Here is a 12946-nt window from a genome sequence, read left to right as displayed (position 1 = left end):
CAACACTTCAGACTGTGTGGCCACCCATGGCTCCAACACCATTGTGAAGTTTGCTGACGACACAGTGGTGTTGGGTGCCATCTCCAACAACGATGAGGCGGCCTACATGGATGAAGTGAAGAATCTGGCATCATGGTGCCAGGACAACCACCTCCAGCTGAACGTCGCAAGACCAAGGAGCTGGTGGTGGACTTCAGAAGGAGTCAGCACAGAGACAAGGACAGAGAGACTCAAGAGGAGCTTCTATACCCAAGCCATCCGGGCCCTAAACACACACACCCGCCCTCTCACATCATCTATAATTGACTGAGACACGTGTGTGTGTGTGTGTGTGTGTGTGTATATATCTTTGATTGTAATTGTGCAATATTAAAATTTAAAAAGGTCACACTAATAATATTAATATATATATATTAATATTATTAGTGTGACCTTTTTAAATTTTAATATTGCACAATTACAATCAAAGTTAATTTTTTTGTCAGCTGTTATATGCAGTAAACTATTTAAAAACCCTGCAGTTACTGAAATGGAAACCAATGAGCAGCTCAAATTGAAAATTCTTGTTTTTCCCTCTTTTGAATATTTATTATTGCTCATTTATAAGACAAAGTTATTTCTTATCTTACCGGATTAGTAAAATAATCCATAGCTGCAGCCCTAATCCAGAATAAGAGTCTGGTTAGATCCTATATATCTACGACTGCATGTTCTCCCCATGTTTGCGTGGGTTCTCTCCGGGTACTCCAGCTAGTGGGGATAGGTTAACTGGAAGTTCTAAATTGTCCGTATGCGTGAATGGTTGTCTGTGTCTATCTGTCAGCCCTGCGACAGACTGGCAACCTGTCCAGGGTGTACTCTGCCTCTCGCCCTAAGACAGCTGGGATAGGCGCCGCCATTGTGGACCCTGAAAGGGATAAGCGTGTGTTATCTGGCTTCATGGATAGATAGTTGGGCGTATCGAACGCTCCACTGAGGTCTAGCAGGACAAGCACAGAGATAAGTCAGAGGCTATAAGAAGATCTGTTGCCACAAATCTGAAACTGAATTAAATGATCATCTGCTCTGTAGAACAGTTCATGTCTGCCATTTTGAACTCAGCTGCAGGTAAGGAATCAAAGTTGTACCAACACCAGACCAGCGCTGGTCTAGTGATCAGTCCACTGATCAACATTGAAGTATCGATCAGAGACTGGACAGGTAGATGTTAAGCTTGGGTCATGCGATGGCCTGACAGGGTATTTTTTTTAATTTTTTTTACTGAGTGCAGAATCTGGCATGAGCCTGTGAGGTTCTAACAGGCATCTTATCTACTATCTCTATCATCTTCTACTTCTATATCTATCTATCTATCTATCTATCTATCTATCTTCTATCTATCTATCTATCTATCTATCTCTCTTCTCTACTCTATCTCTCTCTCTCTCTCTCTCTCTCTCTCTCTATCTCTCTCTTTCTCTCTCTCTCTCTCTCTCTCTCTCTCTCTCTCTCTCTCTCTCTTCTCTCTCTCTCTCTCTTTCTCTCTCTCTCTCTCTCTCTCGCTCCAGCTCTTATTTTGACGAGAAAGGGCTGGTGCGGCAGCAACTGATTCCTTCGATGAGTTCATTCAGATGTCTGTTCAGAGGATCGTGGAGGATGCTCCGCCCATCGACCTGCAGGCTGAAGCTCAGCACACCTCAGGGGAGGTGGAGGAGCCGGTGAGTACCACCAGGTGTGACTGAGAATGGGGGGGGGGTGTATCATGGGGCGATCGTGGCTCAAGAGTTGGGAGTTCGCCTTGTAATCGGAAGGTTGCCGATTCGAAGCCCCGAGCTCTGGACAGTCTTGGTCGTTGTGTCCTTGGGCAAGACACTTCACCCGTTGCCTACTTGTGGTGGTCAGAGGGCCCGGTGGCCCGAGTGTCCGGCAGCCTCGCCTCTGTCAGTGCGGCCCAGGGTGGCTGTGGCTACAATGTAGCTGCCATCACCAGTGTGTGAATGTGGACGACTGGATGTGTAAAGCACTTTGGGGTCCATAGGGACTAAGTTAAGCGCTTTACAAATACAGGCCATTTACCATTTACATCACCGACATCACTGTGTTTTTGGTGTAGCCTCGGTATCTCCTGAAGTTTGAGCAGATCTACCTGTCTAAGCCCACCCACTGGGAGAGAGATGGAGCACCATCTCCCATGATGCCCAACGAGGCACGGCTGAGGAACCTGACGTGAGTTTTACCTCTCGCCTGTCTTTGCTGTCATTTCCTGTTCACCCCTTCTCATATCCTGTCCCATTTCACCTGCCCCTCAGGTACTCTGCGCCACTGTATGTGGACATCACAAAGACAATCATCAAGGAGGGAGAGGATCAGCTGCAGACGCAGCACCAGAAGACCTTCATTGGGAAAATTCCCATCATGCTTCGCTCCACGTACTGCCTGCTAAGTGGCCTGACTGACCGAGACCTGTGCGAACTCAACGAGTGCCCATTGGACCCTGGAGGTTACTTCATCATCAATGGGTCAGAAAAGGTGTGCTTTGACATCATTGCATGGCGAGCTGCTTACTCGAGAGAACGATGATTTTGCTACGCCCGCACGCCGTGTCCTGCTTACAAGCTAACAGGCGCACATTCATGTCTTTACATTGTTTTAAATGGAGCGTCATACACTGATACCGCATCAGTGGAATCAGGCAGCCGTGTAAACAGATGTGTCACTGTTTCCAGGTGCTGATCGCTCAGGAAAAGATGGCCACCAACACGGTGTACGTGTTTGCCAAGAAGGACTCGAAGTATGCGTACACCGCAGAGTGCCGATCCTGCCTGGAGAATTCATCCCGCCCAACCAGCACGATCTGGGTCAGCATGATGGCTCGAGGAGGGCAGGTGAGTTACCTGGAAGCAGGAAGTGAAGTGAGCACCCAAGCCGGGCTGCGATTAACTGAGAAGAGCTCATAACATTGAGTTAGAGAGATGAGCGATGCTCTTATTTCTGTTGTTGCAAACAGAACGTTGTCTGCCAATTGACCCAGACCACTGATTGTTGATTGCTGTTAATCTCTCAGGGAGTGAAAAAGAGCGCCATAGGTCAGAGGATCGTCTCCACGCTTCCCTACATCCGACAGGAAGTTCCCATCATCATCGTGTTCCGGGCACTGGGCTTCGTATCGGACAGAGACATCCTGGAACATATCATTTATGACTTTGATGACCCTGAGATGATGGAGATGGTCAGTCTGCGACGCATTAATGATTTTTTTTGATTGTCTCAGTCTGCAGGTAGTAACTTTTAACCCCGCCTACTTCAGGTGAAGCCCTCTCTGGACGAAGCTTTTGTGATCCAGGAGCAGAACGTGGCGTTGAACTTCATTGGCTCACGAGGCGCAAAACCCGGTGTGACGAAGGAGCGACGGATTAAATACGCAAAGGAAGTCCTGCAAAAGGAGATGCTGCCACATGTCGGCGTAAGCGATTTCTGCGAGACCAAGAAGGCCTACTTCTTAGGGTGAGTCGCACCTGAGGCTGACTGTCACACCTGAGGCTGACCTGAGTCACGCACTTGACAGGAATCCTTCTGTGTTTGTGTTTTCAGGTACATGGTGCACAGGTTGCTGCTCGCCGCTCTCGGCAGGCGGGAACTGGATGACAGAGATCACTATGGCAACAAGAGGCTGGACCTCGCCGGGCCATTACTGGCCTTCCTGTTCCGAGGGTGAGGACTCTCTGTTGTCGACCATGCAGATTTTGTGTACATGCAGGTTCTGTTACTCAAAGAAGGCTTTCCAGTGTGACGCTGTTATTGTTAATCAGCTTTCTGTTTGGAACTCGCAATCTGATTGGATGAAGGAATGACATCATTCTTCTTCTCCTCCTCATCAGCATGTTTAAAAACCTGCTGAAGGAAATCAGGATCTATGCTCAGAAGTTCATCGACCGCGGGAAGGATTTCAACCTAGAGCTCGCCATTAAGACGCGTATCATCTCTGACGGGCTCAAGTACTCTCTTGCCACAGGTAACTGGGGTGACGTGAAGAAGGCTCACCAGGCCCGAGCCGGCGTGTCACAGGTAAGCCTACCTGTAAACTGATGCTCACTCTGAAATACAAATGAGAGCCTGACACCTGCCGCTCTACCTCCACTGATGCTCATCATTTTTGTGTTCACAGGTGTTGAACCGTCTCACCTTCGCATCCACACTGTCTCACCTGCGCCGGGTCAACTCTCCTATCGGTCGAGATGGAAAACTGGCGAAACCTCGACAGCTGCACAACACGCTGTGGGGGATGGTGTGTCCGGCCGAGACGCCCGAGGTAACGCTCACCTGGCAAGTTGTAAGATTGGTTCACCTTTAACACAGCGATCCGGCGTATTGATTGTGGAGTTGATGGTTTGCAGGGTCACGCTGTGGGGCTGGTGAAGAACTTGGCCCTGATGGCCTACATCTCTGTGGGCTCGCAGCCATCGCCCATCCTGGAGTTTCTGGAGGAGTGGAGCATGGAGAACCTGGAGGAGATCTCACCTGCGGCCATTGCAGAGTCCGTGACCATTTCATAGTCAGACGAGGTTATTAATTACCCTGCAGGTGTGTAATGTGTGTCCTGCTTTAACATTTTAGTGCCACTAAAATCTTTGTGAATGGCTGCTGGGTGGGAATCCACAAAGATCCAGAACAGCTGATGAATACACTGAGGAAACTCCGCAGACAGATGGATATCATCGTCTCTGAGGTAACCACCGTTGCACACATCCACACACAACCAGTAATCAATACTGGAATGTTCACACGGTGGATGGTGACAGAAGGCATAAATCTGTTTTCTGCTTGTGAGACGTCACAAACACTTTGATTACGGCTGCCGCCTCTGCTTTACCTGATAGAACAGGTAAGCTGGTTGTCTCCCCCTGCTCTCTGCTCTCATTGGTCATTCTCTCTGAGACTTGTAGTAATCAATAACTGTTTCCTGTTCATGCAGCCTGGATGCAATTGATTTAGCGGTGTGTTGTGTATACCGAACAGTACACTTCACCGATTTCCATCACACATCAAAAGTAGACAGTAGGGCTGCCACGATTAGTTGACTATCAAAATTGTTGACGACTAATTTAATAGTCGCCGCGTCGTTTGAAGCTTTGTAAGATCCCGAAAGACGCAGGAATAAGTAGTAGGATTTAAGCGTGTAATAATGGACTGAAACAGAAGATGGCAGCACTGCATGTACAAGGATGCCAGCTGCCGTTAAACCCTGAAGAAGAAGCTGTGTCCAAATTCGGGGACCGCATCCTTAAGAGGCTGCATTTACTCAGGTTAAACATGATATATGAGTCACTTAGATAACTTAAACATGTTATTGTTTGTTTTTTTCAGTTTTATTTGTTCCTGAGTAAATCAGTTTGGCTGCGATTAAAGTTATAGTTTTTACACAGCTGAATAAACGTCAGACAGAAAACTGATTATACAGAAGTGTGAAATGGTCGAGAGTTTACTCCAGTGTCCTGTTATATTTTAGATAGCAAGGAGCAGACGGCTGAGTTTATTAAACTCCACCAAAACAATCTGCAAACTTCATTGAAAGTTTAATAAATTATCATCTTGTCTTTATTTTTAGTTAGCACATACCTGAAACACTATAAGCTGTAAGCTAATGATAGTTGTATAAGAGCAGATGCTGCTGGTGCAATAAGCTGTACGTTTCACGTCCAATGGATGCATGATCTGATTAGTCGACTATCAAAATAATCGTCTGTGGCAGACAGGATGTTAACACAAACCTTCAGAATTTGAGTTATTGATTGGCGGGGCAGCGCTTGGTCATTCAAACGGTTTACCTGATCAAATATTTGATGGTATTTAATTGAAATCCTTGTTAGGCCCACCAGGCTGTTGATCAATCACTGAGAACTCGCCTGACCGTTTCAGGTGTCGATGATCAGAGACATTAGAGAGCGTGAGATCAGAATTTACACGGACGCTGGACGAATCTGCCGACCGCTGCTGATTGTCGAGAAACAGAAACTGCTGCTGAAGAGACGCCACATCGACCAGCTGAAGGAGCGCGAGTATAACAACTACAGGTGAGGCAGAATACAGACAGTTGAGATGGTGCTGAAGCTTGGCAATTGCTGCAGATGCTTCAGGTGGTGTTGACATAAATGTTCTTTGGCACTTAGCTGGCAGGACTTAGTGGCCAGCGGTGTGGTGGAGTACATAGACACCCTAGAAGAGGAGACCGTCATGCTCGCTATGACCCCAGATGACCTCCAGGAGAAAGGCGTGGCCTATTGTTCCACCTACACCCACTGTGAGATCCATCCATCTATGATCCTTGGAGTGTGTGCGTCCATCATCCCATTCCCTGATCACAACCAGGTACTCAGACAAAACAAACTAATAAACAAGCAAACAGATAAATAGATAAGCAAGCAAACAGGAAGCTTGGGCCTGAACACGCATGTTTTCAGTCTCCCAGGAACACATATCAGTCCGCCATGGGGAAGCAGGCCATGGGTGTTTACATCACCAACTTCCATGTTCGAATGGACACGCTTGCTCACGTGCTGTACTACCCTCAGAAACCACTCGTCACCACCCGCTCCATGGAGTACCTGCGCTTCAGGGAGCTCCCCGCAGGTATGCTCAACTGCCCACTGAGATGCTCAACTGTCCACTGAGATGCTCACGTATAAAAGTTCTCACACCTTTCAGGTATTAACTCGATTGTGGCGATCGCCTCATACACTGGCTACAACCAGGAAGACTCTGTGATCATGAACAGGTCAGCCGTGGATCGAGGCTTCTTCAGGTAAGTTGTTGGCTGATGCACCTGTGACCACATGTGTGACAGGAGTGTTAAAAGTGTGATTTCACCTGGCAGGTCTGTGTTCTATCGGTCATACAAAGAGCAGGAGTCTAAGAAAGGCTTTGATCAGGAGGAGATCTTTGAGAAGCCGACGCGTGAAACCTGTCAAGGTGAGAACTCATTAATTCATCTTGGTTCAATTCAGTTTTATTTATACAGCACCAAATCACAACAACAGTTGCCTCAAGGTGCTTTATATTATAAGGTAGACCCTACAATAATACATACAGAAAAAAACAACAATCATATGACCCCCTACAGGGCTCTAGAGTGTGACCCATTTGGTCTTAGGTCGCACCGGTGCGACCAACTGTTCAAAAAAAAAAAAAAGTCTCTTGGACACTTTCAGAGTTGCAGAGACTTTTTTTTATTTTATTTTATTCAGCGTGTTCAGCGTCAACAACAGACACACATTATGCCCATATTGTGGTCTAAATCAATCAGAGATGGTCAGGGACATTAATTAATGGCAGGACTTCTTTGAGCAGTTTTGTAGGAATGGGGTCTAAAAGACACGTTGATGGTTTGGAGGAAGTAATTATGGAAGTTAACTCAGAAAGATCAATTAGAGAAACTTAACATCAACGGTACTAAAAGTAGCTGTAGATAATATTACATCTGTGGGATAGCTAGCCGGGGTTCAAGGCTCACTAGAGCCGGCAAGAACAGCGAACTCCGGGCACATCATTTTCAAACCCCCGCTGTCTTTCTCTACTCAGGTTAAACATGATATATAAGTCACTCAGATAACTTAAAACTGTTATTGTTCCTTAGTAAATCGGTTTGGCTGAGATTAACGTTATAGTTTTTACACAGCTGATTAAACAGAAGTGTGAGATGGTCGAGAGTTTACCCCGGTGTCCTGTTATATTTTAGATAGCAAGGAGCAGACGGCTGAGTTTATTAATCTCCACCGAAACAATCTGCAAATTTCCTTAAAAGTTTAATAAATTATCATCTTGTCTTTATTTTTAGCTAGCGCATACCTTAAACATTTAAAGCTGTAAGCTAATGATAGTTATATAAGAGCAGATGCTGCTGGTGCAATAAGCTGTACGTTTCACGTCCAATGGATGCATGATCTGATTAGTCGACTAATCCCAAAAAAAACCCCATTGGTGACTATTCGACTATCAAAATAATAGTTTATTGCAGCACTATTAGTGAGGAGGTGAAATTATTAACAAGATGATCGACCTCTGTTGGAGTAGCGTTCAGATAGCTGCTCTGCTCTGTGTTAGTACAGCGCTTTCAGAAAGAAATCTACTGTGATGGGCCCTGGAAGACAATCGATTATGATTGCAGGTTTCTAGTTTGACATGTCTCAAAACAAAATCAACACTTACTCTAGTGTTTATTCCCCAGGGTGTGTGTCACAGTGTGGGGAAAAACATTTAGACACATAAATAGGTTGGTGGTGTACCCAGGGCTTCTGTTTAACACTACGCTTCCTCCTCACGGTCACCCAGCCATCATGTTTTCCCAGCTGCTTGGTACTGTCTGCTGGAGGAGAACTAACAGAGCCTTCGCTACCTTGGTACAGAGCTGCAAACACTACACTACAAGTATCATTGTGAATGTAATCAACAGAGTGCACTTTGGATAAATCATGTGAAGATGCAGTATGAAATAAGAAGTTTTCTATAAGCTTTAATTAAATTGGTTACATAGATAACCTATACAAGCTGTGTACTGGAACAGGAAGTGATACTCTACTGCAGAGAGAGCCACACCCAGTGTGCCATTTACAGAAAAATACCTCGGGTCTGACAACCGGTCAGGTTTTAGGAGGCGGGGCTAATCATATTCTTATCACGCCCAGGGATGCGACATGCCATCTATGACAAACTGGATGACGATGGACTCATTGCACCTGGCGTCCGTGTTTCTGGCGAGGACGTGATCATTGGGAAGACGGTGACACTGCCAGAGAATGACGACGAGCTGGATAGCACGAACCGCCGCTACACGAAGAGAGACTGCAGCACGTTTCTGAGGACCAGTGAGACGGGCATCGTGGACCAGGTCATGGTGACCCTGAATCAGGAGGGCTACAAGTTCTGTAAAATCAGGGTGAGCGCACACCTGAGACACCTGAGAGGTCAGATGACACGGCCACAGTTTAACAGCTTCGTGTTTCCGGCAGGTACGCTCTGTCCGAATTCCTCAGATCGGCGACAAATTTGCCAGCCGACACGGACAGAAGGGAACCTGTGGGATCCAGTACAGACAGGAGGTAATCCCAGCAGGTCACGTACCTATCATCAGGGCACCGCTCCCCATACACACGAAGGATTCATTAAAGTTATATTTTTTAACACAACAGGAAAGGAAACAGCAAAGATGCTCAAAGTACAAAAACAATCAAAACTGAGATTTTATTTTTGAAGGCTCTCATTGATTTGCTTTATTTTGAAGGACATGCCATTCACCTGTGAGGGGATCACTCCTGACATCATCATCAACCCTCACGCCATTCCGTCCAGAATGACAGTCGGCCATTTGATTGAGTGTCTGCAGGGGAAGGTAACGATAATTACACATCAGTTTATTCACATAGTGCCAGTCACAACAACAGTCAAATTGTAGCAGATCTTTAATTAATTTATAACAACTGATCTTTAAGGTAAAGAAGTCTAACTCTGTGACAAAGTACAAGGTTTTTGTCATAATAAGGCTTTTATTTTGACAGTTGTGCTAGCGTGTGTCTTCCTGAAAAGATTTCTGAAAGCTGTTAGCTCAGGCTACTCTGCAACCCTGTGCTAGCTTTAAAGCCCAATTTCAGATCTCTTGCTTCTCTTACCCGATGACAGGTAAATGAAGAGAAAAAAAATGGCCTGTATTTGTATAGCGCTTTACTAGTCCCTAAGGACCCCAAAGCGCTTTACACATCCAGTCATCCACCCATTCATACACACATTCACACACTGGTGATGGCAGCTACATTGTAGCCACAGCCACCCTGGGGCGCACTGACAGAGGCGAAGAGTTTGGGTTATTTCACACCTTTCATTTTGACACTGTGGGGATCAGCTGCTAGCTGCTGAAGCCTTCTGCACTATCAGAGGCTCAGGTACCCAAGTACACTTTTACTTCACCGTAAAGACTCATCTGAGCACCAGGTGTGGAGTTTTGAAGCTAACGCTGCTCATTTGGATGTGGAGGACTGAAGATGGTGTGCAGTTAAAATAAACACCTGTGCATTCGTGGGCCTCATAATTAGAAATCTCTGCAAGAACGATTGAAAAGAACGTATGAAACGATGCGATGAAAGCGTGAATAAAGTGTTTGCTAATTATGTTAGCAGCTCTGTGTTTAAGTAAAATCTCTTGATGTTGGGCAGAAAATGAAGTGAAGTGCACACATACAGTCGTGGCCAAAAGTTTTGAGAATGACACGAATATTAGTTTTCACAAAGTTTGCCGCTTCAGTGTTTTTGGATCTTTGTGTCAGTTGTTTCTATGATGTATTGAAGTATAATTACAAGCACTTCATAAGTATCAAATGCTTTTATTGAGAATTACATCACGTTTATGCAAAGAGTGAATATTTGCAGTGTTGGCCCTTCTTTTTCAAGACCTCTGCATGTTGCCAATCAACTTCTGGGCCAAATCCTAACTGATGTCAACCCATTCTGTCATAATCAATGCTCGGAGTTTGTCAGAATTAGTGGGGTTTTGTTTGTCCACCTGCCTCTTGAGGATTGACCGCAAGTTCTCAATTGGACTGAGGTCTGGGGAGTTCCCTGGCCATGGACCCAAAATGATTTGTTCCCCGAGCTACTTAGGTATCACTTTGGCCTTATGGCATGGTGATCCATCGTGCTGGAAAATGCATTGTTCTTCATCAGACTGTTCTTGGATGGTTGGAAGAAGTTGCTTTCAGAGGATGTTTTGGTTCCATTCTTTATTCATGGCTGTTTTTGGCAAAATTGTGAGTGAGCCTACTCCCTTGGATGAGAAGCAGCCCCACACATAAATGGTCTCAGGATACTTTACTGTTGGCATGAGACAGGACTGATGGTAGCGCTCACCTTCTCCGGACAAGCCTTTTTCCAGATGCCCCAAACAATCGGAGAGGGGCTTCATCAGAGAAAATGACTTTATCCCACTCCTCAGCAGTCCACTCGCTGTACTTTTTGCAGAATATCAGTTCGTCCCTCATGTTTTTTTTGGAGAGAAGTGGCTTCTTTGCTTCCCTTCTTGACACCAGGCCATCTGCCAAAAGTCTTCGCCTCACTGTACGTACAGATGCGCTCACACCTACCTGCTACCATTCCTGAGCAAGCTCTGCACTGGTGGCACTCTGATACTGCAGCTGAATCATCTTTAGGAGGCGGTCCTGGTGCTTGCTGGACTTTCTTGAGCGCCCTGAAGCCGTCTTCACAATAATTGAACCTCTTTCCTTGAAGTTCTTGATGATCAGATAAATGGTTGATTTAGGTGCAGTCTTAGTAGCAACAACATCCTTGCCTGTGAAGCCATTTTTATGCTACACAATGATGTGTTTCCTTGCAGGTAACCATGTTTAATAGGAAGAACAACAATTTCAAGCATCACCCTCCTTTTAATGCATCCAGTCTTCTATTCTAACTCAGTCAGCACATAATGATCTCCAGCCTTGTGCTTGTCAACATTCTCACCTGAGTTGATGAGAACATTATTGAAATTATCTCAGCAGGTCCCTTTATGGCATGAAATGCTGAATGATGAAATGCAGTGGAAATTGAATTTTTGAGATTAAGTTCATTTTCATGGCAAAGAAGGATTTAGCAATTCATCTGATCACTCTCCATAACATTCTAGAGTACAATGAAATTGCTATCATAAAAACTGAAGCAGCAAACTTTGTGAAAACCAGTATTTGTGTCATTCTCAAAACTTTAGGCCACGACTGTAGGTGTGATGGAGCCTCATCGTTGTTGCTTATGTTGTGCAAACAAAGATAAACATGTACCTGAGCTTTTGACTTGCAGGCTGACGGGTGACTCTGTCTTGTTTCAGGTGTCTGCCAACAAAGGTGAGATCGGTGACGCCACGCCATTTAACGATGCCGTCAACGTGCAGAAGGTGTCAAACTTGCTGTCTGAATATGGATACCATCTCAGAGGGAATGAGGTCAGCGCAAGGTCACACTTCCTATTGGCGGAGTCTGATGCTTTTGAATATTTATATTGAGTACTGGTTTGTGATCAGGTTCTGTATAACGGCTTCACTGGGAGGAAGCTGACGTCTCAGATCTTCATCGGCCCAACTTATTACCAGCGCCTGAAGCACATGGTGGACGATAAGATCCACTCGAGAGCCCGCGGCCCGGTCCAGATTCTCAACCGACAACCCATGGAGGGGCGCTCACGGTGAGTAACGCACCTGTCCGTGGCTGCGCATGTCTGCGCCCGGCATCAGCCTGCCTGTGCTCAGTAAAAAGAGATTAATGTCTGATCTCGTCCATCCATCCTCAGTGATGGTGGTTTGCGGTTTGGCGAGATGGAGCGTGACTGTCAGATTGCTCACGGAGCAGCTCAGTTCCTAAGGGAGCGTCTGTTCGAGGCATCTGATCCCTACCAGGTGCACGTTTGTAACCTGTGCGGACTGATGGCCATCGCCAACACACGGACACACACGTACGAATGTCGTGGTTGCCGCAACAAAACCCAGGTAAGCATGATCAATATTAAGTCCATCAAGGTTTCTGGCACAGCTGTGTTGAGCAACCTGTCTCAGACTTGTGTTGACCTGTCCACGGCGCTCTGCCTATACTTTTTTTTTTTTTTTTTCTTAAATGGCTGCTTGTGTCTCCAAGTGTACTGTGTTTCTGCATTTCTACCGGTCGTGTAAATTCATGTGACACTTTGCTGCGGGTAGAGGTCATCAGCATGCATGTTTGCCCTGAGTTGTGCTTTGTGTGACACAACAGAGCAGCCATGGTACCATAGAAATGCTGTTTAAGTGCTTGATTTAGACTTAACGATCGGTTCTTACCATGTGTCTAGATGCGCAGCCGGTACCTCATTGGTGGATACATACAGGGAGTGCAGAATTATTAGGCAAATGAGTATTTTGTCCACATCATCCTCTTCATGCATGTTGTCTTACTCCAAGCTGTATAGGC

General features: G+C 45.8%; 1 protein-coding gene across 1 annotated transcript in view; it reads left to right on the top strand.

Moving 5' to 3' along the window:
• The window catches only part of polr2b (RNA polymerase II subunit B), a 42772-nt gene that overhangs the window by 11760 nt on the left and 18066 nt on the right, over positions 1 to 12946 (top strand). The window contains 23 exon segments of the mRNA XM_042214691.1: positions 1548 to 1582; positions 1585 to 1697; positions 2093 to 2205; positions 2289 to 2508; positions 2706 to 2864; positions 3044 to 3208; positions 3287 to 3483; positions 3571 to 3690; positions 3858 to 4044; positions 4145 to 4288; positions 4374 to 4513; positions 4594 to 4705; positions 5896 to 6050; positions 6147 to 6345; positions 6438 to 6606; positions 6682 to 6778; positions 6851 to 6945; positions 8658 to 8908; positions 8982 to 9071; positions 9254 to 9361; positions 11839 to 11952; positions 12031 to 12191; positions 12297 to 12492. Of these exon segments, the coding sequence (XP_042070625.1) occupies positions 1548 to 1582; positions 1585 to 1697; positions 2093 to 2205; positions 2289 to 2508; positions 2706 to 2864; positions 3044 to 3208; positions 3287 to 3483; positions 3571 to 3690; positions 3858 to 4044; positions 4145 to 4288; positions 4374 to 4513; positions 4594 to 4705; positions 5896 to 6050; positions 6147 to 6345; positions 6438 to 6606; positions 6682 to 6778; positions 6851 to 6945; positions 8658 to 8908; positions 8982 to 9071; positions 9254 to 9361; positions 11839 to 11952; positions 12031 to 12191; positions 12297 to 12492 (3340 nt within the window).

Source organism: Haplochromis burtoni, unplaced genomic scaffold (genome assembly GCF_018398535.1).
Source record: "Haplochromis burtoni strain Fernald_Lab_line unplaced genomic scaffold, NCSU_Asbu1 Contig_601, whole genome shotgun sequence".
Classification (NCBI taxonomy): Eukaryota; Metazoa; Chordata; class Actinopteri; order Cichliformes; family Cichlidae; genus Haplochromis; species Haplochromis burtoni.
Note: the sequence above shows the minus strand (reverse complement) of the source record. Positions and strands in the feature narration are given on the sequence as shown.